Below are 27767 nucleotides of genomic sequence, written 5' to 3' on the forward strand. Positions count from 1 at the left end.
TGTTGATGGGAAGGGTTGGCAAAATCTTTGTATCGAGTGATTTATTTTGAGCTGCTGAACGATCTTCTAATAAATCTGCTGTGTAATTATAATTTATGATTGTTCCTCAAAGTTTTTTGTTTACAATAGAAATATTCAACTCAAATACATAAAAACTACCAATGAAACAGTGTCCTGTCTCTATAGGTATGGTATCTTGGAAGCGAAGTGACTTCGGATGCCGTGTGACATGTGCCACGAACCGAACCAGCCTCTGAACCGATCCTACGTCGGTTCGTTGCTCGTGTGACCACGCCTTTAGTTAGATATGATATGACTTTTCAGTCTTTAAAGGTGGTTAATATGTCAGTTATATGCAGTTATCCGCTACAACTGCATGTATACAAACTGAATGGTTTCTTCTCACTATCGGATGACTTTGGTGTCACATGAAATGCTGCAAGTCAAGATTAAGGTGGACTTGTTGGGAATGATAACAATTTTTACAAAATTACTTCAATCTCCAAAACCCTTTGATATTTGTATTGACCAAGCCGTATGGAATTGCCATTCTTTATCTGTCAGATTGCATATCAAAATTGACAGTTAAATAGAATTTACCAGTACTGTTAATTGCTCAGAACCTCAAATCTAACGTTCAACAAATGACATGACATCAGGGCTTATATGTCAGGTGCAGCTATTGAAAGAGAAGAGGTTAGCAGTTAGATGTTTAGGGGAGAGAAAGAGCATCGTAAGATACATGGATAGCTTTAAAAATGTTCCATAGATATTCATTGTCTGGTTAGAGAGGCTCACTCAAAAAACTATTCTTACTCATACATTGGAGTTGTCATAGCTAAAAAAACACATGGTAAGACAACTTTGTTGATAAGAGTACATGTTTTCCCAAACGTTGTGTGACAGTGCACTAGGCCTTAATGAGTTAACACATCAGTTACAATTCATTCCTGTAATATACCTAATACTTCACAAAATAGCTATAGAATTTATAGTTCTATAACGTACAAATGCAAATCTTATTATTGCCATAGAACTATTTGCAAATAGCTTGTGTTCATTGGCATAGAGCTATCCAAAAATCATCAGTTTATCCATTAAAAATCGCTGTAGGCGCAATGCTCATCAGTTGATTCTATTTGCTGCAATTGCTTGAAGGATGATCTTTGAAAATTGGAGAGCTTCGTAGATCTATCACCAACTAAATGGTTTGCGGTACCTTCTGGTTCTGTAATAACATGAAATAAATAGTAAATACATGTGAGTAATCTGTGATAACACGATTGGTACATTGCCAGCATGATCTAAATATAGATTCAATTGTGTCAACAGACTGGTCAAAGCTTTACTACCAAAACTATACTCGACTCTCTCCTTTTAGTAGCTGCAGTATTTCTATACTAAACTAACCTCTATAAAGGTCTGATAAGAATTATTGAAAGTTGTGGGAAAAGTCAATATATAGTAATAACTTTGAAATTTAAAGATGCCGCATACCCTGCAAGCAATCTCTCCTCAGTGTGAGTAGGCATGATTGTAAAAAGCAACAGAAGAGTAGGAAAAGACATTGTATGGAGGATGTAAAAGCATTACACTTTTGATCACAGGTGGTTTGGACGTGAGTTTTCTCTAGCGCTTCCAATTGACTACTCCAAGCAAAGACATAGGTATGGACATATGCTACTAGATATTAATATGACCATTATGGTTAAGAATTATTTAACAAGCTAGCTACATGTACATTGTTTTTTAATCTATTGAAACAAACCTTCAATTTATTCCGCTGGTGCCAAAAGTGGTAACCGTTATTAAAATAGCTTTGTCATCCTTTTCTTTTATTATTGTAGTGTTTGCTTTTAGGCGAACAATTCTAAAAAATGAGGCTTCTAATAAAAGCCCTCATATGTCATGGCAGCTTTTTATAATGCCTTAGGAAGACAATAGAAGATTATTATATGGCTCAGTAGGCAGCATGGGATGAAAAAGGACGGTAATGAAATGATATTAGTTGTTCGACCATTAACATACTGTCATAAGGAGACAACTCACACAACTTCTGAATATCATGCACAAGGAGTCAACTGGTTAACCACTGCTCAATTCTTGTTACAACTCTGGCAGAAAGATAGCACACTCAAGACAGGAACACAATGCTTTACAATATTCACCAGTAACCTTTTGCATTTTTAATCAATAATCCAAGCGATGACATTGAAGAAAAATCAGTTTTGCGTTAGCAATATTGTTTGGAGAATTGTAGTAACTCAAACATTGGTATTGTTTGGAGAATTGTAGTAACTCGAACATTGATATTGTTTGGAGAATTGTAGTAACTCGAACATTGGTATTGTTTGGAGAATTATAGTAACTCGAACATTGGTATTGTTTGGAGAATTGTAGAAACTCGAACATTGGTATTGTTTGGAGAATTGTAGTAACTCAAACATTGGTATTGTTTGGAGAATTGTAGTAACTCGAACATTGGTATTGTTTGGAGAACTGTAGTAACTCGAACATTGGATTGTTTGGAGAATTATAGTAACTCGAACATTGGTATTGTTTAGAGAACTGTAGTAACTCTAACATTGGTATTGTTTGGAGAATTGCAGTAACTCGAGCATTGGTATTGTTTGGAGAATTGTAGTAACTCGAACATTGGTATTGTTTGGAGGATTGCAGTAACTCGAGCATTGGTATTGTTTAGAGAACTGTAGTAACTCTAACATTGGTATTGTTTGGAGAATTGCAGTAACTCGAGCATTGGTATTGTTTGGAGAATTGTAGTAACTCGAACATTGGTATTGTTTGGAGGATTGCAGTAACTCGAGCATTGGTATTGTTTGGAGAATTGTAGTAACTCGAACATTGGATTGTTTGGAGAATTATAGTAACTCGAACATTGGTATTGTTTAGAGAACTGTAGTAACTCTAACATTGGTATTGTTTGGAGAATTGCAGTAACTCGAGCATTGGTATTGTTTGGAGAATTGTAGTAACTCGAACATTGGTATTGTTTGGAGGATTGCAGTAACTCGAACATTGGTATTGTTTGGAGAATTGTAGTAACTCGAACATTGGTATAATTTAAGCCTTAAATTAAATCTATCCTTACGGCATTATTCGACATAAATTATGATTTTTAAAGTTCAAGTATTTTTATTTAATTTTTCTTCATTTACATCACTTTTCATTAGCGAGCAATTAACATTTTATCAAACTTGTTAATTCTACTTTGCTAGTAGAAAAGTGAATTTGCATTGCAAAGAATGAGTTACTGTTGACTGTCTTACAAACAGTCGACAATAACTAAAAGCTCAAACAGCCATTCAGGTGTGCAGGTCACATCATTCCAGGATAGTTATTCCTACCTGCCTGCTTGTCTGCATGCTTATTTTCCTCACTAACCTCAGACTAATAGTTCATATTTAACTAAAACTGATTATTTGTCATTTTTAGATATTACTTTAAAATTTTGTTTAAACATAAAGAATGAAACTTTTCCTAGAAAACTTTGAAATTTGACCACTTGGAATTGTTGTCTCCTGAGCACAGATATGAGTTATGCAAAATAGTTTTTAACACTCATAAACTAATATGAGAAAACACTACAAAAAGTAAAAAATTCAACAGACTTATAGGATAAATTGTAATACCATACTGCTAACAACTTCAAATATTTATTTGCATTCAACAATTTTTAGCAAAAATGTGTGCATGTTTTCAGTATACCTTTCTTTTGATATAGTTTGGAAAAAAGGAACACCTGTTGAGAATTACATGTAAACAAATAATTATTCATTGTTAGCACATAGATATTTGTGTAAGCGCCAACATTTTGCCCGCATTGCAGAAACATGTAAATTTACAACATTTAAATTTGTAAGCAATTTGAACAATCAATAGGAAAAGCACAGAGATATTGTTATCAACTGCTAGTCTATCATGTAAACGTATAGTGTAAGCTTATAGTACTCTACCCAGAGACTACTCTGAACTTATATACACGCTATAGATCGTTCATTAACTCTTCTAAATATGGGAATATTATTTTAAAAGTTTAAAAGAATAATGTTTATGCAGGCATATTCAATCTATTAAAAGCAAACTACGTAGGCTACTGCTATTGATCAGATTGTTCCAGTGGCTTGTGGACATGTACATGTAGTTACACAATCGTGTATGAAAGTGCCTTCTATACTCACATAAATAAATAAAACTTTCGGGTAGAAATATCTTTGTTCTTTATACTCGAATTTAGTGCAGCAGTGAGTATTAGAGGATTAATGGTGGTAAATGCGCTAGTAGGTATTTTCATGTCGCTGTCAACAAAAATGATTCATGACGGTTCAATGATTCATTCAAAAGGTTCATGACGGTTTTTTGCTAAATTTTTTGCCTCGCAAAGTTGTTCATTTAAATATTTTTACCTACAGTAAGGCATGTTTGCCCTAACTAAGTATTTACCTACACTATGGCATGTTTGCCCTAACTAAGTATTTACCTACACTATGGCATGTTTGCCCTAACTAAGCATTTACCTACACTATGGCATGTTTGCCCTAACTAAGTATTTACCTACAGTAAGGCATGTTTGCCCTAACTAAGTATTTACCTACACTATGGCATGTTAGCCCTAACTAAGTATTTACCTACACTATGGCATGTTTGCCCTAACTAAGCATTTACCTACAGTAAGGCATGTTTGCTCTAACTAAGCATTTACCTACAGTATGGCATGTTTGCCCTAACTAAGCATTTACCTACACTATGGCATGTTAGCCCTAACTAAGCATTTACCTACACTTTGGCGTGTTTGCCCTAACTAAGCATATACCTACACTATGGCATGTTTGCCCTAACTAAGCATTTACCTACACTATGGCATGTTAGCCTTAACTAAGCATTTACCTACAGTATGGCATGTTAGCCTTAACTAAGCATTTACCTACAGTATGACATGTTTGTCCTAACTAAGCATATACCTACGGTATGGCATGTTTGCCCTAACTAAGTATTTACCTACACTATGGCATGTTTGCCCTAACTAAGCATTTACCTACAGTATGACATGTTTGCCCTAACTAAGCATTTACCTACACTTTGGCATGTTTGCCCTAACTAAGCGTTTATCTACACTATGGCATGTTTGCCCTAACTAAGTATTTACCTACACTATGGCATGTTAGCCCTAACTAAGTATTTACCTACACTATGGCATGTTTGCCCTAACTAAGCATTTACCTACAGTAAGGCATGTTTGCTCTAACTAAGCATTTACCTACAGTATGGCATGTTTGCCCTAACTAAGCATTTACCTACACTATGGCATGTTAGCCCTAACTAAGCATTTACCTACACTTTGGCGTGTTTGCCCTAACTAAGCATATACCTACACTATGGCATGTTTGCCCTAACTAAGCATTTACCTACACTATGGCATGTTAGCCTTAACTAAGCATTTACCTACAGTATGGCATGTTAGCCTTAACTAAGCATTTACCTACACTATGGCATGTTTGCCCTAACTAAGCATATACCTACAGTAAGGCATGTTTGCCCTAACTAAGTATTTACCTACACTATGGCATGTTTGCCCTAACTAAGTATTTACCTACACTATGGCATGTTTGCCCTAACTAAGTATTTACCTACACTATGGCATGTTAGCCCTAACTAAGTATTTACCTACACTATGGCATGTTTGCCCTAACTAAGCATTTACCTACAGTAAGGCATGTTTGCTCTAACTAAGCATTTACCTACAGTATGGCATGTTTGCCCTAACTAAGCATTTACCTACACTATGGCATGTTAGCCCTAACTAAGCATTTACCTACACTTTGGCGTGTTTGCCCTAACTAAGCATATACCTACACTATGGCATGTTTGCCCTAACTAAGCATTTACCTACACTATGGCATGTTAGCCTTAACTAAGCATTTACCTACAGTATGGCATGTTAGCCTTAACTAAGCATTTACCTACAGTATGACATGTTTGTCCTAACTAAGCATATACCTACGGTATGGCATGTTTGCCCTAACTAAGTATTTACCTACACTATGGCATGTTTGCCCTAACTAAGCATTTACCTACAGTATGACATGTTTGCCCTAACTAAGCATTTACCTACACTTTGGCATGTTTGCCCTAACTAAGCGTTTATCTACACTATGGCATGTTTGCCCTAACTAAGTATTTACCTACACTATGGCATGTTAGCCCTAACTAAGTATTTACCTACACTATGGCATGTTTGCCCTAACTAAGCATTTACCTACAGTAAGGCATGTTTGCTCTAACTAAGCATTTACCTACAGTATGGCATGTTTGCCCTAACTAAGCATTTACCTACACTATGGCATGTTAGCCCTAACTAAGCATTTACCTACACTTTGGCGTGTTTGCCCTAACTAAGCATATACCTACACTATGGCATGTTTGCCCTAACTAAGCATTTACCTACACTATGGCATGTTAGCCTTAACTAAGCATTTACCTACAGTATGGCATGTTAGCCTTAACTAAGCATTTACCTACACTATGGCATGTTTGCCCTAACTAAGCATATACCTACAGTAAGGCATGTTTGCCCTAACTAAGTATTTACCTACACTATGGCATGTTTGCCCTAACTAAGTATTTACCTACACTATGGCATGTTTGCCCTAACTAAGCATTTACCTACAGTAAGGCATGTTTGCTCTAACTAAGCATTTACCTACAGTATGGCATGTTTGCCCTAACTAAGTATTTACCTACACTATGGCATGTTTGCCCTAACTAAGCATTTACCTACAGTAAGGCATGTTTGCTCTAACTAAGCATTTACCTACAGTATGGCATGTTTGCCCTAACTAAGCATTTACCTACACTATGGCATGTTTGCCCTAACTAAGCATATACCTACACTATAGCATGTTTGCCCTAACTAAGCATTTACCTACACTATGGCATGTTAGCCTTAACTAAGCATTTACCTACAGTATGGCATGTTAGCCTTAACTAAGCATTTACCTACAGTATGACATGTTTGTCCTAACTAAGCATATACCTACGGTATGGCATGTTTGCCCTAACTAAGCATTTACCTATAGTATGGCATGTTTGCCCTAACTAAGCATTTACCTACACTTTGGCATGTTTGCCCTAACTAAGCATTTACCTACACTATGGCATGTTTGCCCTAACCAAGCATTTACCTACAGTATGACATGTTTGCCCTAACTAAGCATTTACCTACACTATGGCATGTTTGCCCTAACTAAGCATTTATCTACACTATGGCATGTTTGTCCTAACTAAGCATATACCTACGGTATGGCATGTTTGCCCTAACCAAGCATTTACCTACAGTATGACATGTTTGCCCTAACTAAGCATTTACCTACACTTTGGCATGTTTGCCCTAACTAAGCGTTTATCTACACTATGGCATGTTTGCCCTAACCAAGCATTTATCTACAGTATGACATGTTTGCCCTAACTAAGCATTTACCTACACTATGGCATGTTAGCCCTAACTAAGCATTTACCTACACTTTGGCGTGTTTGCCCTAACTAAGCATATACCTACACTATGGCATGTTAGCCCTAACTAAGCATTTACCTACACTTTGGCGTGTTTGCCCTAACTAAGCATATACCTACACTATGGCATGTTTGCCCTAACTAAGCATACCTACAGTATGGCATGTTAGCCTTAACTAAGCATTTACCTACAGTATGGCATGTTAGCCCTAACTAAGCATTTACCTACACTATGGCATGTTAGCCCTAACTAAGCATTTACCTACACTTTGGCATGTTTGCCCTAACTAAGCATTTACCTACACTATGGCATGTTTGCCCTAACCAAGCATTTACCGACAGTATGACATGTTTGCCCTAACTAAGTATTTACCTACAGTAAGGCATGTTTGCCCTAAGTATTTACCTACCCAGTGGCATGTTTGCCCTAACTAAGCATTTGAAAATGAAAATTAGTTTTTTGGTTTTTTATAGTTATACCAAGGTTGTTTTTATAAATTTGACAGTTGTGAGGCCTGTTAAAGTAGTCATTGTTTTTTAATTATTACCTTTCCAGTCTTCTAACTGTTTGTACTAGTAATGTCCGGCTAATAATCAAACTGATGCAGATGCTAAATTTCACCTAAAATTTTAGAATTATGCGCCTACGGCTTCAAATGCTCCATGTTAATTTTTTGAATGTTCATTGTTTGTTGTTTTATTATTTCATGTTTATTGTCATAATAAATAAACAGAAAGACTCAACTACTCTCATTTCTTCCAAAATAATTATCAGTTTTTATTTAAGCGCACTTGATAGCTTTTGGCATGGACATTTTAAATGTACTAGATTGCCAATGTAACTTAAAACTGAAGCACTCAGTAATTGTGAATGCTCAGAGGCTAAACTTCCTAGCAGCATGTTGTTATATAACATTCTCTGAATGTCTAATCAGTTGGCGATTACCTGAGGCTTCCTTGAAGGCTTGAATGGGTAACTTGAGCTTTGATGCAATGGTTACATCAATATCAACAATAATTTTACTAAATGATATTTAATATATATGGAGTCCATTTGCATCAATTTTTAGAACTTTTCTGTACTTTACATTAATTGACTTTGTGATTCTGCGCTTAAGATATCATTGTTATAACTGCCCAATATTTTAAGATATCATTGTCATAACTGCCCAGTATTTTAAGATATCACTGTCATAGCTGCCCAGTATTTTAAGATATCATTGTCATAACTGCTCAGTATTTTACAAAATCATAGAAAAGCAACTTCATGGCTCCATCTGACCTTGGGTAGGCGATGGCAAGCTGCCGACATCATCTGTACTCGTCGTTGTGCTGCTCATTGACCTCAGCAGTTTACGAAAAGACTTAGACGGGAGGTTACTCCCGCTATAGAGGTACTCCAGATCACTAGAGCAATTGTTGTTACCTAGACAACAGCATGCATAGATATCTCCATAGCAACGAGAATGCACATGGCCGGATGTTAATGCCAGAAGCAGGAAGATCATTGGTCAATACAATTTCAGGGTTAAACAATGGGCATAGGGGTATACATACATCTTTACCATGCAATCTTATCTTTGCATTCTTGTCACTTTTCAAAGTTATCTTCAGTCGTTTATCTTACTAGCAACTATAAATATTCAGCTAGAGAAACAACAATTCATGCTGCGGTATTGTTAGCTAAAATAGTCCCAACCATTCTTCTATCAACAATGCATGACACATTGGTCTGTGACTAGTTCAATAGGTGCTGCTATTGTTGCATAAATAACTCATTTTGGTTTAAAAATTGTTTTTGCCTCTTTTGTTAACTTGATTTTGTTAGAAGCTCAAGTTACAGTCATAACACATTGCAACTGCAAAGGTTTGGATTGAGCCATTATAATAGGTCAATCAGTTAAACCAAGTCAACCAAATTAAATTATGTCAATCATATAAACTTGGTTAACCAAATTAAACTGGGTCAATCAGTTAAACTTGGCCGCAATATACAGTACTTCAAAATAAATTAAATGAATTGTTGATACATTTTATATAGCTAATACCCATGTCATTTGATTGGGAGAGCTTCCACAGCCAAAAATTGAAGTTGTTCACTCATGAACACTCCTGTGCCATGTAAAGCCAATGACATCACACGTAACTCTTGGCCCACATAAACATATCAACAAGACAGACACTGTCTAAGGAGAACATTAGTAATGCAGCCAAGTTGGCACACTCATGCATATTAATGTAAATAACTACCTTCTTGTATTGCTTCCTGGAGGTCTTGTGACTCACGGGTTGAATGACGCTGTCGCTGCTGAACTGCATCATGACTTCCTGAGTCTGACATAAATAGCGCAAGAGGAAATGTTTTGTTTAAGAACAAGCGAGATCAATGCTATCTATAACCAACAGAGTTAAAGACAACTCAGCGATTAACTTGAGGTCCTTCTAGCAATCATGTATTTTTTGTCGTTTTAGTCTATTCTACACAGCGTTGTGACTACATAGCTATCTGTAGAACCAACTGGCAAAAGACTATAATAAACACACATAACAAAATATGTCCATGTTGTTGGTCTCACTCAATTGAAGAAATAATGCAAAAAACTATAGTCTCTCCTGCAACTTCTTATTATTATATACATACTATCGCGGAGACAACTGTGAACATATTTTATTAATAGAATGCTTATGCACTGGTATTAATAAAAAATATTCTAGAAAATGTACTTTTTGGAATATTCTGGAAATCAGAAAGACTGTGTGTAGTACAATGAAAACTCTTGTAATTACGTCAACATCTTCATTATAATGGCTAATATTGTGTGTAATTCACTTCTAACCAAATATAGCTTTTCTTTTGATCAGATGCAGTCTGATTGCAGAGGTGTAGTAATAGTACTGGAACAGTAGGCAGGAATTAAAGAATTTACAAAAGAATGTTGGCTGACAGAGCTTTTTTATCTCAAATTTGTCACAATCTAATGACCACAGTAGATACTTTTCAAGGTTCTAAGGCAGAAAACATGCATTAACTTAATGCTATGTTTCATGTCAAATTGAATGCTTTCAAACAACATCTCAATAGTGACGTCATGAGCAGCGCTTCAGCATTATATAACCAACACCGAGTGTCACAAAAAGACCAACCGATTAAAGTAAACAGATAAAGATAAAGTTGAACTAAAATTATTTGGTTATATTATTAATAAAAAAAGCTCAGCATTTTCTTTTCCATAATGAAAAGGTATAACGTTAGTTGCCTGTGGACCACTGGCACTGACCTAACCTATTGTTTTTATATCCCATACTATGATGGCCTTTCAAATTGTTCCGCCCCACAATGCGTTTATTGTAGCCTAAGTATCAATATGTATAAATAGGGAGCCATCAGTAACATGCCCTCAGTGTAAAATGTTGTGAAAGGTTAATATTGGAAATAAGGCTAAATAAACTCAGAGAGTAGTCGTGTTATGAAAATTATGCTGGACAGCAAAAGTAGCAAATACTACTGAAATATGGTTTTTTTCATATTTGGATATACATAGATTTTGTGCAGGTAGAGCGTGTACTACTTTTAATTGTACATGAAGTAGTGTTATATACATTTAGGTCTAGTTTAACTTACAGTAAGTACAGCTTTACCTAAGGTAAATACAGGTTTACCAATGGTAAATAGAGGTTAACTCACAATTGGATGTTGTTTCACTCTCATCTTCACTGGTGGTGCCAGTTAGCCATTGGAGCACCTGGAAAGAGAGGCCTTGCTTTTTTCCTTTGCCACTACTGCTGACATTGTGTATTCTTCCAGTGGTACTGCCGTGCATCTGTGCTTGTTGTTCTTCAAGCAGGGCTGCCATGACTGCAGAATTCTGAAGGTTCTGTCGAGGGTTGTCACTCCATCTAATAATAAAATCCACGCTATTGATCAGAGCATTTGTGACATAAATAGTGTCACTTTACCTAGTTACCTCTATAACTAAACTGCCGTCATATGTGATGAATCAAATAACATTCTTTACTCATGTCTATTATCTAGGATATTGGTGGATTTTAATATATGTAAAGTTGTCTGTCATTGTCATCTGCCACCTTTTAAGACCTTCTTCAGATTTTGACGTAATGTGATCTAACAATCCTCACAAAAAGGGCTCTGAGCTGAATGGTTTGCTTTCTATTTATTGCATGGGCACTTGTCTAGAGTACACTCCACAGTAAAGTAACAACAAGTTGCAAACATGATTCTACCCAACATGGTAATCATCACATTGGGTGGAGTCATGTTCTACTGAACTAGTGAAAGGAATTAGTGTATTACTGCGTATTAGTATATAGTACTATATACACAACAACATTAAATCATTAATAATATAAAATGAATGGATTATAAAATAACAGCCTATTAATCAAAATGTTTATGCAATGTATGTAGCAAGTAGTTTTAGCAGAAAAATAATTAGATGGGGAGATAATTACAAATCATCTCACATGCCATAAACTGCTTACTTTAATATTTGAAATACTGATAACTGTGGTATTTATGACTGAGTGTACTGAAGCACTTAATCATTGGACATTAGGTTGACTTTCAATCTATGAAAAGGTTAGCAAAGATTATTGGGCAGCAGTGCAAAGTTATCTGCACTATGATAGGCAATCAATCACTTATAGAAATTGGTGAAGAAAAAACCGTAGCAGGAAGCAAAGATTTTTTTCTTGTAAAATATGAAACCAATGAAGATTTTCTCAAATAAAAACCACTTTGACGTGATAACATCATCCCTCGGTGTAAAACCCTTGTGATGCCAGGTATTAAAACGAAAATTTCTGTACAACATTCTGATAGTGTAAATTATTTATCACCAATGTAATGAAAGGAAAACGTCACACAAGAAACAGTCTACTGGTAGCCGGTTCCTTGGCACAAGGTCTGACCACTACTGAGACAAGCAAGAAAGAATCAGCTTTGTTAATAGTTAGAAAAGATATTAGAACACATCCATGCACATCATGTGAAGAGCACCCTGTGCACGTTGAACACTTTTGCAAGATATCATCTCAAACAGTCTTACTCAATAGCATCTCTAGAAATCATGCATTTCTCAACAAAGTTCAAACAGCACATAAACTAGAATAAATTTTGGCTTCTCCAGCATCAGATTTAGATTTTGACATCTAATAAGTGTAATCACCATGACAATGGCCTTCAAACAGGAAGTACCATCAGCAATGCTACGAAAGAGCTGTTTGTAGAAGCAAAATTAAACACTTGTAAGTTGACTTTATTGTCTTTTTCTCACCTGTTTGTTGTCTGGTTAGAACTTCTGTAAAATAACAACATATGAAGAATTATGTATTAAACATTCAGTGTCAGATAAATAGAAGTCGTCTGCTCTCTAACTATGTAAGAGTATTCCGATTAGAGTCTGGGTCTCCTCTGAAATAGAAAGCTTGAAACTACTTCAGCTCTTACAGTTTCTACTGTTTGTTTAGATGGTCTACAGAGTCAGCGCAGCGCTTACCTAAGGGCTGCCATGCTGCCATCGGGCTGAAGGATGTAGGCAGCAACATCATCTTGAGCAATCTTGCCTGGGCCATATCCGACCATCTCAGCAGGCACTGCGGGTGGCAGAGACTGCTGTTTTAGTGTTTCTTGTTCCTGTAATGCACGGGCATATAACACTCAAAATATGTTGATTCTTAATAGAAGGAATACTTGTTAACATATATGTACTATTTTGTAATTCAATGTTTACTAATCTACCAATGAATAATGACATATTCATGTGCTGTTGTGGTATGTTATACGTGGTATGTTATACTTGGTATGTTATACATGGTATGTTATACATGGTATGTTTTACATGGTATGTTATACATGATATGTTATACATGGTATGTTATACATGGTATGTTATACATGGTATGTTTTACATGGTATGTTATACATGGCATGTTATACATGGTATGTTATACATGGTATGTTATACATGGTATGTTATACATGGTATGTTTTACATGGTATGTTATACATGGCATGTTATACATGGTATGTTATACATGGCATGTTATACATGGTATGTTATACATGGTATGTTTTACATGGTATGTTATACATGGCATGTTATACATTGTATGTTATACATGGTATGTTTTACATGGTATGTTATACATGGCATGTTATACATGGTATGTTATACATGGTATGTTATACATGGTATGTTATACATGGTATGTTATACATGGTATGTTATACATGGTATGTTATACATGGTATGTTAAGGTTTCATTAATCTCTTGATAACATTTCATCTACAAGTTGATTTAGTTATTGAGTTCAGTTAGTGCTGGTTTTGATGCTCTAGCACCTTAGGAAATTACACGTGATAAAATATCGTAGAATAAGTTGCATGTTAAGCATTCATATAGTACTACACGCTTTCAAAAACAGAGTTATCTTTTACATACCATATTCAATGGTATACAATTGGCGCAGTAAATATTTTATTGATGACCTGAAAACGAATTCAATAAAAAGTTTATGTTATAAAGCAAGCATTCAGTTATTGTAGCATAAAAGATTAAAATATTTATTAAGATTTTGTTGACGCATCACACCATATGCGCTCTTCTGCTGTCAGCGGAATCTACCCGACTAGTTTATTAAGTGTCACTTTCTACCCTAATCAGGGCAGACTATATTTTTACTCAAATTGTGAGGGTACTCATTTAGGATCTAAACCTCTTACCTATACCTCACTCACGTAACCCTACACATAAAGATTTCACCTTTATTTTTTATGATACTAATTCAACAAAATAAAAAGAAATTTACTTGAAGCTACTACAAATTTATGTGCTTGACTAGTTTGTAGTTCAGTCTGTTCTTAACAATGTTAGAAAAGTTGTACTTTATATACTAGAGGCTATCTATGAGTAAATCTATGAGCGAACAAGAACTGGACAGTCAAGCTATCAAAACACACTAAACTAGCAAAGTCAAATTTCAAAGACATGATAAAAGAATCATTGATTTCAGCTTGGAAACTGGTTAGTAGTCCCTTAACACTGGTCAATTGATCAATTATGGTCAATTGCTATTGGTCAGTCAGTATTGGTCACTTTTTATTGGTTAGTCAGTGTTGGTCGATTGCTATTGGTCAGTCTGTATTGGTCAATTATTACTGGTCAGCCAGTATTGGTCACTTGTTATTGAATAGTTAACAGTAATTAGTTAGTATTGTTATGCTGTTACACGTAATACAGATCAAAAAGGGAGAAAGAAGGATGCGTTATTATAGTTAGAATGTAAAGCGTGAAGCAGGTAAAAATGAAATAAAGTTGACAGTTGTCTACTCTTAGAAATAATGTTTAAACTTCTCTAAATCACAAGACACAGATTTCCTATCACATGTTGCAAGAGTTCACCGACCTTCATCATCTCCAAGTAAGCTGGTGTGAAGAGGCTGTTGGAGTCGTAGCTTGTCTGTGAAGTCTCACTGACAGCATTACTTCCCTGTCGCGCTGTGTTCTTCGGTTTAGGTTTTACCTTAGGAGCAACAGCTACTTCACGTTGCCTAGAATACCAAGCTATATCATTGTGTTATACAGGTAAACGGTCGGTAGACCTTGTTAAACAAAATGACTAAACTTTAATTTGTAGCGGGTAGAAACTGCACACATGTGTTTTAACCGACAGGTAAATTTTTTCAACTCCAGTTTTTAGTTTTGCAAAAAACATTGGAAAGATGGACTTTTGACATTGCACTGGTGAAAAGATTACATAGCTCAGACTCCAAGATAAATCAAGTTAGAAAAGACACTAACGTTTTTCACATACGTTGAGACATCAAAACCGCGGTAAACAAGGAACTACTATCAGCCTGATGCAGCTATTAGTTATTTTTATGGTGTTACTTTCTATGTTTTAATAGAAAAACCTAAAAGCTTTGGAGTTGGAAAACGGACTAGTAAGTAAAAGTAAGAAAGCAACACAGCTAAAGACTTCTTAGATATGAATAACAATTTAATTTTTTTTGTAAAGGGTAGCAGTTGTACTGAAAGAGTGGATTGTACAAAAGGGGCTGGATTAGAAGACCAGATTAGATAACCTTATCAAGTCTTTACTGTTAAAATAGAAATTATTTTGTTTTATTTTATTGGTAAATAGGATTTTTCTAAATCACGGTAATTTCTAAATTACTTTTACAGGAAAACTCAGTTAATAACCATTTATAACGTTAATAAACATTTATTGAAATTAAACATATATATTTCTGCCATTATAACAACAACAGCCATATTAGTGCTCTATTCTCTAAGTTTTCATAAGAATGCCCTGCCCTTTCAAATTCAAGTATTTTGAACACTCATTCTCTTATGTTTAACAAAAACTAAATAAGTCAATGAGGAACATGCAAAAACATGGGTAGCTGTTTGAACCAATTATAAACTTTAATACAGTATGGGTAGCAGTTTGAACCAATTATAAACTTTAATACAATATAGGTAGCAGTTTGAACCAATTATAAACTTTAATGCAGCAAATGAAAATAATATCCTAAAGAATGCTTAAAAGTTATTTGACATTCTTGAAAATTTTTACATATATGAAATTGACTAAACATTTTAATATCGGAATATTTGGTGATTATCTAAACTAGGTACTACAGAATTCTTTCAAATTATAAATCACTTCTATTAAAAACATCTAAAAGGCTTAACAATTCACAGTAAAAGCTGAAGTGCACTGGAACAAATAGGAATCTTTATTAGTCGCATGCATTAGAATTAACCTTGTGAGGATTCTTTTTTAAGCACACCAAATATAGAAACTGTGAAAAAAGCATCTTTTTTATGGCATTTAATTATTTTCGTGTTATTATGATCGCTTATTGCTTATAATTTAATTTTTTTCAAGTTTTTAATATGAATAATTTTTATTTTGTTGTGAATCTAATTACTTTTGTATCATGTTTTAATTTTGCTTGGAGAAGACATTGTGATTGGATAGCTGACAATCAGCAAGCCAATTACAATAAAACACGAGGAGAAAATAACAAGCGATGCTCAATACCGGCTCATGTTCCATTGTCAACATCCGCGAGTTCACGGATAAATTTGTTTTTTACTGTGCATTGGTTTTAATTACCGAGTTGTTTAACCAATCGTCGCCGTCGCATACAGAAGGAACTTGATGAAAGTAATCTCAGCAGGGTGGCGCCTCAGTCAAAATGCTAATGGCAGGATAAGCTAATGCAATTACCCCTCATCAGGCCTTTTAACTAAGCACGCTTCTAAGGCTTGAGGTGCAGGTCAGGCTCACACGATGAAGCGGTAATTTATATCATTAACAAAATCCACAACAAACATGACAGACTTACTTAACTGAAGTACTGCTCCTGCACAATAACAACAGGATATCAATCAAATTAAAATAGAAGAGCAACCAACACAACCAAAGAATGAAATTGCAAACGCACAAAAAAATGACATGAATTTTATAATAGTCATAGCTGAAGATGTGTCATTTTTAAGTAGTATATAAATGTATAGCTTATATATGTATTATTTAACGTATTATTTATTACCCTTTATTAACAGTATTATTAACCGTATTATTAACCTTATTATATAACATATATATATAATGTATAAATTTACAGCTGTGTGGTATTGTTGAAAGAACTAGCTGTCTTACACTACGACAACATGTAACAGGTGAAGAATACATTTAGTACAATTACATGTTATGACTGCTGACCTACAAATACAACATTATATGTCAAACTGCGCATAATCACTAACTATGTAAATATAATCAAATATAACTTTAGCTTGCTATGAACATTTAGTAGGTCTGAAGGTGTGGTGAGTGAATGTACGTGTTCAAGTAACAGTAATAGCGGTGAATAACTGCTGCTAAAACGACCCGTATCATTGCTTACTCAAGTTTCCCATAAAGAATATCTTCCACACCAGGCAAAACCTCCATATTGTGTTATTAGCATTTTCGGTGCCATATGACATGAATTAAAAGCTCATTTTGATGCCTTCAATACTTTATTATCAATCACCATGTTTCCATGATGCGGCTAATCCGCACATACGCAAGATGGAAACGAAAAACCCACAAGCCAAGTGAGTTCTGTTACTCGCAAATCCTATCGAATGTTTCCGGGTTGCAAACGATGGAAGCACTCGGCACTCACGAATCATGTGCAAGAGAATGCCGCTCAAGCCAGTCCATTTAGAATATTAAAAAGAATGTAATGCTGTATTTATTGTGTCAAGAAAGTGTGCTGCTAAGGAGACAAATGTGCACTGCTATGATCTCTGGCGTAGAACTCTCTATCCTTTTGTGTTACTCTGTAACAGGCGATAATCCGTTACAACACTTATTGCGCGGTAACTCTACGTGTGCACAATTCTCTATTCACATCATTCGCACACCGGAAACATAGTCTTTATGTCAGCGATGGCAGTCTTTAGTATTACTCAGCGCAATTACCTACTGCTTTTGTAAAATACATACTTCAGTTGGAGCTCTGTTATACCACCAGTTGGGATATACGTAAAAGGTTTATCCTCGGGTCTTTTGCTCTGCCCAAACTGATTCAAAAGCTGATCAGGCACATCAGGCTAAAAAAAATGGAAGCTTTTAAAAAGAATGTCCTGCAAAGTATAAGTATTCAGTTTCATAGAAACAGCATAAACCCATGTAAATAATATAAATAAATACTGTGATTCGTAAGATGTTTATGTAACAACAAAGATACTAAATGATTACAAATAGGAGCTACTTAGGGCCTGGCATGATAAACCTAATGGTAATCAAACTTTACACTCTTGCAAATAAATCAAGTTAATTAAAATGAACACTCTAAGCATGAGACAATCAGTTCTCAGTGGTAGGAGTCGTCTACTCCTGAAGCAATTTAACAATGGTTTGGTTTACCTACTTTTGGGGCAAAATTTGTCTATGATATTATGAAACTGTTATATTTAGCATAACCCAAAATACCAAAATGGCAAATTTCAACCTATCTTATGTTGAGCTTTGAGCTTTTCAGTTCTAATCAGTTATAGAATGGTAAATTTGATATAATTATGTATCTTCCATTTGCTATTGCTGTCGAACTTGAAGCAGAGAATAAACAGGAAGGATGAAAAATAAAATGTGATCTCTTGTGAATAAAGAGACTCATTTTCACAGACAATTCATTCAAACGCATTTAATAGCTGACAAAATGAAAGCCATTATGAAGAAATAGTAATAAAAATTCGAAAAAATTATTTTCGCTCAATTTTGCAAATATTGTTTGTGTAAGCAAGCCTACATAAAATACGGATGGAACAGTTCTCTAAACCAGCTAAGCTCAAAGCATTTAGTCTCAAAGGGTAACAACTGATAGACGGTTTTTTCACTCTCGGGATGTTATTTGCTGTATTGAGCAGCGCCTCGTTGCAATGCTGCTTGAATACAGGAGAATCTCACACCGGTAAACAGGCTTGAGTTGATGGAGTGTTTGTTATGAAAGACGGTTAGTTACTTTTCTCTAGTTATGTCTAGTAGTAATGTGTGTCTATTAGCACTCCATACGCTGACGATAGGTCATTGCCAGCTGCTAACAATGGCATGTGAAGAGAGTTTGCTGACTTGATGGTCACCCGACTGCTGCTAACTAGGCATTATAGGATTGGCTGCTCACTAGACTCTCATAGCTGATCTAGCAGATTCTCTATACGCTATTTTCTCTCTTCCGCTCATTCTTTGTACAGTTGTACAGTAATTACACTCTGTTCCCCTCACTAATGTTCTCAAGCATCTCCTCTATTCTGGTCAACCACCGTAGGAAATAGATAAATTGCAGTGTAGTCATTGTGTAGCAATCATCGACTACGTGTATAGCTAAACATGACTTGCATTACAATACATGTATAGCTAAACATGACTTGCATTACAATACATGTATAGCTAAACATGACTTGCATTACAATACATGTATAGCTAAACATGACTTGCATTACAATACATGTATAGCTAAACATGACTTGCATTACAACACATGTATAGCTAAACATGACTTGCATTACAACACATGTATAGCTAAACATGACTTGCATTACAACACATGTATAGCTAAACATGACTTGCATTACAACACATGTATAGCTAAACATGACTTGCATTACAACACATGTATAGCTAAACATGACTTGCATTACAACACATGTATAGCTAAACATGACTTGCATTACAACACATGTATAGCTAAACATGACTTGCATTACAACACATGTATAGCTAAACATGACTTGCATTACAACACATGTATAGCTAAACATGACTTGCATTACAACACATGTATAGCTAAACATGACTTGCATTACAACACATGTATAGCTAAACATGACTTGCATTACAACACAAGTATAGCTAAACATGACTTGCATTACAACACATGTATAGCTAAATATGACTTGCATTACAACACATGTATAGCTAAACATGACTTGCATTACAACACATGTATTGCTAAACATGGAAAGACTCTTTAGACTGGGCATTATGCTTGGTGTTGTCTACTAAAAATTTCTGTCGCAAGGTTTTTTTCTTTTTTTGTATTTTTTATATGAATGACCATGAAGTTTGTTAGACGTAACAAAAATTGACTTGTAAATAAACAGGCAGTTTTTGCTGTTAAGTTCAAGGTCAGCATTGTTAGTTTAACCTTTGGCTTACACTGACGTGATTGCTTACATTTTATGCGGTTGTAGTAGATAATCCTTAAAACAGTACTTGGTTAACTAACGGCTGTCTGAATTTTTATTCAACGAGACACAAACTGACGCTTTCACCAAGGCCATGAATGATATTGAAGTCTATTTATAATTATTTATTTTACTTTTTGCTCTCAAGAGAATTCTTGCAATGAAAGTCTTGATACATTCTTGATACAGTCTTGATACATTCCATAATAAATAAGAAGAAAGATTCAACTACTCTCATTTCTTCCCAAATAATTATCAGTTTTTATTTAAGCGCACTTGATAGCTTTTGGCATGGACATTTTAAATGTACTAGATTGTCAATGTAACTTAAAACTGAAACACTCAGTAATTGTGAATGCTCAGAGGCTAAACTTCCTAGCAGCATGTTGTTATATAACATTCTCTGAATGTCTAAGTAAAATCAGTTGGCGATTACCTGAGGCTTCCTTGAAGGCTTGAATGGGTATTTTGAGCTTTGATGCAATGGTTACATCAATATCAACAATAATTTTACTAAATGATATTTAGTAAAATTTACAGCAACTTTCTAGAAAACACTTGTGAATTGTAGGTATGAGTCTTCTATTGCTCTAGTTCAAATCTATGTGATACAACAAACTATTTTTTAAAAGCAAAAAAACATATTTTATTTTTGTAGTTAGGAACAGATGTAATAAGCACCTCTTCCATAAATGTAGACCTAAAATCCCACCAACCGAGATTCTAAAAATAGCTTACTGTTAAAAAACATTCACCCACCGCCTGTGAGAAGCTCAGAGTACACAGAAGCGGTGGTTATATATTGAATAACATGACTCACATTCATGCTTGCGCTCTGTATGACTCAGACTTCAGGTACGTTTGCTTTATTAAGTTTGTCTGAAGGTTTTATAGCTGCGTTCCAGTTCAGATGCCTAGTTAGTTAATTTCTTTTGGTGTGTGACAACTGCCGAAATAAAACTTGACAGGTGTTGACAAGTGGTCACAGTTGGTCTCACCCTTATTAAAGCTATTCCAAAGTTGCTTGATGTAGTGTGTCGAAATTTGGATGTTGCAGTCAAGCGGCAAATGATTCTGTAAAATATGTTATACAATCACGTAGTAATATAATATGATACAATATAATGCAATCTTTACTATAATAAGAGCCGTGTCTGTGCCCCTGTACTAGGCCAGGCTACGAGCATTAGAAAAACATATTGCATCGCACAGGGATTGAACCATAATCTTTGTGCTGCCAGCTAACTGCTCCACCAACTGCACCACTCAACTACTCTTTCCTATCAAAGCACAATTGTGCACATAGTTATTACCCATGACGATCTATCACGGCACACGGGACTGTCAGCGTACTTGTGTAATATGTAATAAGACATTATATAATGACATGCAATATCATAACAATAGTACAGCATAGTATAATATCTTATTATATGATATATAATATATAATTTCATTATATCACAACTATTTTAGACAAACGCAATATGTTTGCATCTATACGAACAAATGCATGAATTGAGAAAATATCAAAACCCGTCTAGATTTGAAAAATATTGAACTACAAAAATGAAAGTTTGCAATAATTTATTTTGGAGTAGTGTCAAGTGTAGCAAATTCATTACTGCTCTGAGAGAGAGCTGAGCAAAGTGGTTATTTGAGATCGGGCAGCACATATATTTTAGCAGAAGTTAATTTAATCTCATATGAACTTTACCACCTAACAGTCTATTGCACTATAAATTAGCAAGAGAGGTGCGGTGATACCTGCTGCCTGCTGCGCTCTATTGCCTGCTACAAAACCTTTGCAATTTCCACCTAGTTACTAGTTGCCTTTCTCCTGGGTGATCCAGTTTCAAAAACTCTAAATCCAACATTTCTTTTGTTGGCTGAAATTTTGACAGCTATGGTTGCAAAGCATAATAAGGCTATTTCAGCCTCAGCCTTTTAATATCTCTAATTTATAAGCAAAAAACCTTTTTATCATGAATGTGTAAGCAAGAGACAAACCGCTGCGGGCCGTTTCAAAGTTCCTATTAAAAACTATCTCGGAAAACTCCTTATTCTATCATGCCATAGCGCACTACGTGTGTAGCTACAACAGAGTGCACTACGTGTGTAGCTACAACAGAGCGCACTACGTGTGTAGCTACAACGGAGCGCACTACGTGTGTAGCTACAACGGAGCGCACTACGTGTGTAGCTACAACGGAGCGCACTACGTGTGTAGCTACAACGGAGCGCACTACGTGTGTAGCTACAACAGAGCGCACTACGTGTGTAGCTACAACAGAGCGCACTACGTGTGTAGCTACAACAGAGCGCACTACGTGTGTAGCGACAACAGAGCGCACTACGTGTGTAGCTACAACGGAGCGCACTACGTGTGTAGCTACAACGGAGCGCACTACGTGTGTAGCTACAACAGAGCGCACTACGTGTGTAGCTACAACAGAGCGCACTACGTGTGTAGCTACAACAGAGCGCACTACGTGTGTAGCGACAACAGAGCGCACTACGTGTGTAGCTACAACAGAGCGCACTACGTGTGTAGCTACAACAGAGCGCACTACGTGTGTAGCTACAACAGAGCGCACTACGTGTGTAGCGACAACAGAGCGCACTACGTGTGTAGCTACAACGGAGCGCACTACGTGTGTAGCTACAACGGAGCGCACTACGTGTGTAGCTACAACAGAGCGCACTACGTGTGTAGCTACAACAGAGCGCACTACGTGTGTAGCTACAACAGAGCGCACTACGTGTGTAGCGACAACAGAGCGCACTACGTGTGTAGCTACAACAGAGCGCACTACGTGTGTAGCTACAACAGAGCTTGTTTGTTGTCATTTACTAAGATGAGTCAACTCTTGCTTATCTCACCTTTACTAAGTAAATAGCTTATACTTAAGAGGAATTATTGCAGTAAGCATTATTAGTTCAGAGTTTAAATGGCTTCTTAAGTTTCTGCCTTTATATAATCTTTATAATTGGAATTGTTTGGAAAGAAAATAATGTCAGATAGAAGTGTTATGCATGTATTTTGTTCTGTTTTCTATCCTTAAAATTGAGTTGAATATATAAGCTTAATAATTCATTTGAACTTGAAATAATTAAACACTGCTAACATTCACGGCAAGTATTAACAATATTAATTGTTAAAAATTCTTTGGTTTTGAATTTGATAATTTTCTACTTGCAATCTTTGGCTGCCAAGTTTCAGAAAACAGCACGCGCGCATCTTATCGTTCTTTGTTAGAGATCTTTGTTAGAGATCTTTGTTAGAGATCTTTGTTAGAGATCTTTGTTAGAGATCTTTGTTAGAGATCTTTGTTAGACATCTTTGTTAGAGACATTTGTTAGACATCTTTGTTAGAGATCTTTGTTAGAGATCTTTGTTAGAGATCTTTGTTAGAGATCTTTGTTAGAGATATTTGTTAGAAATCTTTGTTAGAGATCTTTGTTAGACATCTTTGTTAGAGACATTTGTTAGACATCTTTGTTAGAGATCTTTGTTAGAGATCTTTGTTAGAGATCTTTGTTAGAGATCTTTGTTAGAGATCTTTGTTTTTAATTTTTAGGAAAACTTTTTCTACTTAAACAACGTCTATCGAAAGAGATGATAACCCTTAAAAGTTAAAACAAGGTCGCATAGGTCATAATCTTTAAGATTAAACCAGTTTTAACCAAATTTTTATAGCGTAAAAAGTGTAGAACATATAAAGAAGGTGGTATGTTATTCAAAGAAGGCAAGAAGTAGGGGTTTTGGGGTTGTTATTCAGCTACTGAAGCATTTAAGATAGCTACACAGCTTTCTATGGCTCTATATCTTCATCCAATAAATAGAGCAATTTGTGGGAAGATTATCTTCTCATCCAAAACTGCATTCGGTTTACAAATTATAAATTAATTTACAATTTAAACTCCTGTTTTGATGACTCTCGCGATACAAATATGCAATACAATCACCAACAATAGACGTTACGAACTCTATAAGTTGTCTCCACAATAATATCTTACACCTAGCAACTATTTATGCAAATGACAATTTGTTGCCGGCAAGTGTTGTTGGCTATTAAAACATATACATGTATATGTATGCGTGGAAACATGTAAACATGTATGCTTCCTGAGGGATTGTTGTGTTAGGCATGTTTATTCCAGAGTTGTATATAAAGTTAGCACAGGAAACATTCCTTTAGTAGGCTGAGGCTCATCAGCCGTTATACACCAGCCATAGAGGGCCATGTTTGAAGGCGCTTTTAGATGGCCTTGTATGGCAGACTCTGAAGTGTACATGAGACAGAGCATCAAGAATATCCATCAGGCAATAAATACACACTCACTAAGTCCTACGTGTATCCATAAATGTGGAGTTGTCTTCTATGCGCAGATTTTAGCAACGTGTGAGTGACACAGCCATTAATTAATCAATGATCCTCGAAAGAATATTATGAAATTTTTTTAGCATGCGCCGAACGCGTTTGTAATAAGACGTGCGGATCGGCTATTATAGCCTACAGACAGTAAAGTAGTTATACAGATCTCAAGCTATGAATTCCATGGAATTATGCATCAACACATGTGCGCCTATTTGGTTATCACACATTCTTGTCTACCTCGATCAGAGTTAAAACTACTGCAGATCAGAGTTAAAACTACCGCAGTGCTCCTGAACTTCTAACAGGTACTTCACTTAAGTACCTCTTTGCTGCCCAAACTCTATTGACATTTTTGGCTCACATTCAGCCAGAAAAAGGTAGAGAATGCAGACTTTACCTATAATGTTATGTGATGTTAAAAGGGTTCTAAACACCCTCAGTAATCTCCTTACTTAAGGGACTCATCACTTGCAGAGAAGGTAGTCAATTATAGCTGCATCATGAACATGAAGTTCAACTTTATGTTCCACATTATGTAGAATATGCCAAAACAGCGATTACTGTTGCTGTCACTTAACGCTTACCATTTTCCTACTTTACACCCTATAGAACCTTCTCAGAGGTGCAGTTTCCAATTTACCACCCAAAAATCTTTCAATTGTGTGGGAGCACAGGCTTCAAAGGGTAGCAGCCTGTCTGAACCCACGCACTCGCTAATATATTAATTGTTGTGCGTACTGTATATTATGAGGCTTCAGCGGATATAATTGGCTCTCCGTTACATCATAGCAGGCTAAGGGGATGCATGACTCAATGAGGAAGGTAACTCATCCAACTTATTCAAAAAGGATGAATAACTATTATAATGGAACATCTCATGAAGCTTGCCATAAACTATAAGCAAAATTTATAAAAAAAAAAAGAAGATTTAAATTGTATTCTAGGTAAGTCTCTATTTTTATAACTATGGCTCCGGTATGAAAATTTTGAAATCTGTTATCTGTGGGCATCCCAATTCATTTTAGAAACTAGTATTTTTAATAAATTGATTGATATATTGTTATGGCTTGCTTAGCAAAACCAAACAAGAACATGAAAATTGTAATATGTGATGCGAGCGTTCAACATTTCTGAGGATGTTCTAACATAGTTTGACAAGAACCAAAAACTGGTTGAACATGTAAAGTTTGAGTTTTAAAATTTAAACATTATAATATTAAATCATTGCTAGCTTGTAATATGATCTAGAAGATTCTCAATATGGACTCTAAGTGAGAATTTAGGTGGAGCTTCACGAGAATCTTCTTACCTATGTCATAAGAAGTCTTCTTGGGTTGAATTTAATGGTATTCAAGTCTGAACAATTGTATGACACAAGCTGAGAAGAGTTGTCATTGTAGCTAGCTGATACGAAGAGTTATGATTTGTAAAATTTTGCTTGTAATATTATTAAACCTACTTGGCAGAACTGCAATTTATTGTATTGGCATTGCTGCCTAATCAGATTTCTTTCTTGCTCTAATGCTATGAGAAGAGAGCTATTTAAAAGTTAACCTACAGTTCTCCTACCTGTTAGTCCACAGATACCAAGTGTGAATAAGTTGAAGCGAAAGTCCAAGTGACAGCGCAGTCAGTGCTAAAGCAATGCAGCCACAGCTGGTAGCCTCAGTAGCCTCAGTGAAACAGTGTACAAAGGTGAGCAGCTCTGGACACACAAATGATTACAGGCATAGAGCTAATGAGAGCAGTGATAACGAAGCATATTCAATTAGCATCACTTCTCGACTAACAATAAAATATACCTTCTCAAATGAGATGAGCTGCAGACTGGTGTGATGCAATGAGTACATCGCAGCCTAGATGGGGTGTGGGAGAGAAGAAAGATGACTAGAGGAAGGCAGGAATAGTGAGCAAAGAAAGTAGGAGAGAGATATGGAAATAGAGATAAAGAAGGGATAATGAGGAGCGGAGATAGGAAAAGAGAGGGAAGGAAATAGGGAAAAAGAATGATGAGACACGTGATTAGAGAAAAAAAAGGGAGGAAGGGAGAGAGAGAGAGGAAGAGGGAGAGAGAGAGGGAGAGAGAGAGAGGGAGAGAGAGAAGGAGAGAGAGAGGGAGAGAGAGAGAGAGAGGGAGAGAGAGAGGGAGAGAGAGAAGGAGAGAGAGAGGGAGAGAGAGGGAGAGAGAGGGAGAGAGAGAGAGGGAGAGAGTGAGGGAGAGAGAGAGAGGGAGAGAGAGAGAGGGAGGGAGAGAGAGAGGGAGAGAGAGAGGGAGAGAGAGAGAGGGAGAGAGAGACAAGGGGGGGGGGGGGAGAGAGAGAGGGAGGGAGAGAGGGAGAGAGAGACAAGGGGGGGGGGGAGAGAAACAGAAAAAAAAGAATGGAAATGAAAGCAGAGTATTTCCTCACAGTCATGGTTCGTGGTATGGGCTAATAGTAATGATCAACCAAACATCTAGTTAGTCAGACGGCAATATTATTATACGTAGTTGACTCTGTCAAGTGTTATAAACTATAATGCAATGGTGATATAGCAATGGTGATATAGTATACAGTTACAAAGTCAATGAGCTGAGACAGCTTAAGGTTGTACAAATTCTTCTAGAGAGAGAAAAGACACTAATCAGGCATCTCTGGTGCACAAATGAAGTTGTTGCCAGTGATACTTAAAAACCTAACTTATCCCAAGTACCTCAATACTTTAGCTGCCTTACCCACCGATCACTGATCAAGTCAACCACTTGTAAAATGAATATAATTTATTTAACCAAATTTAAACCACATTTTGAACATAAATAGAGTTATGCCACATTCTAAACAACAATAAGGTTATCTCTTTTTACACAAATTGATTTGCCTGTTACCTTGTGCATATAGCTGCTAGCTGAGAACTTTCTTCCGTAGTATTCAGCCTGCCGTGTAGAGGGATGTTAGCTGTTTTGGCTAACTATGTAAGCAGTAGGTACGTGCCAAACCCGTAGAACGACAGTTTATCTACCAATATAAATATTGAATATTTGCATTCATTTCAATAGAAGAATGAATTTCAAGCATTCGAGCATTCCTCTTTGACACCTGAGTTTTAAAG

The 27767-nt window shown here is 35.9% G+C and overlaps 1 protein-coding gene across 3 annotated transcripts; it reads right to left on the reverse strand.

Moving 5' to 3' along the window:
- Nucleotides 1-516: 516 nt before the first annotated feature.
- On the reverse strand, nt 517-27671 carry LOC137408258 (uncharacterized). 3 transcript variants are annotated; one of them, XM_068094713.1, is made up of 10 exons: nt 27544-27671; nt 21119-21372; nt 18059-18165; nt 14957-15101; nt 13047-13183; nt 12825-12848; nt 11216-11427; nt 9781-9864; nt 8813-8956; nt 517-1228 (listed from the first exon to the last, which is right to left on the reverse strand). In XM_068094713.1, exons 2-10 carry the CDS (start codon nt 21122-21124, stop codon nt 1098-1100), a joined length of 990 nt encoding a protein of 329 aa, XP_067950814.1. In that variant the 5' UTR covers nt 21125-21372; nt 27544-27671; the 3' UTR covers nt 517-1097. The 3 variants fall into 3 exon arrangements, with proteins under 3 accessions (XP_067950814.1, XP_067950806.1, XP_067950821.1); XM_068094705.1 differs by lacking the exon at nt 27544-27671 and adding an exon at nt 26250-26389; XM_068094720.1 differs by lacking the exons at nt 8813-8956; nt 27544-27671 and adding an exon at nt 26250-26389.
- Nucleotides 27672-27767: the final 96 nt, after the last annotated feature.

Source organism: Watersipora subatra, chromosome 1 (genome assembly GCF_963576615.1).
Source record: "Watersipora subatra chromosome 1, tzWatSuba1.1, whole genome shotgun sequence".
Taxonomy (NCBI): domain Eukaryota; kingdom Metazoa; phylum Bryozoa; class Gymnolaemata; order Cheilostomatida; family Watersiporidae; genus Watersipora; species Watersipora subatra.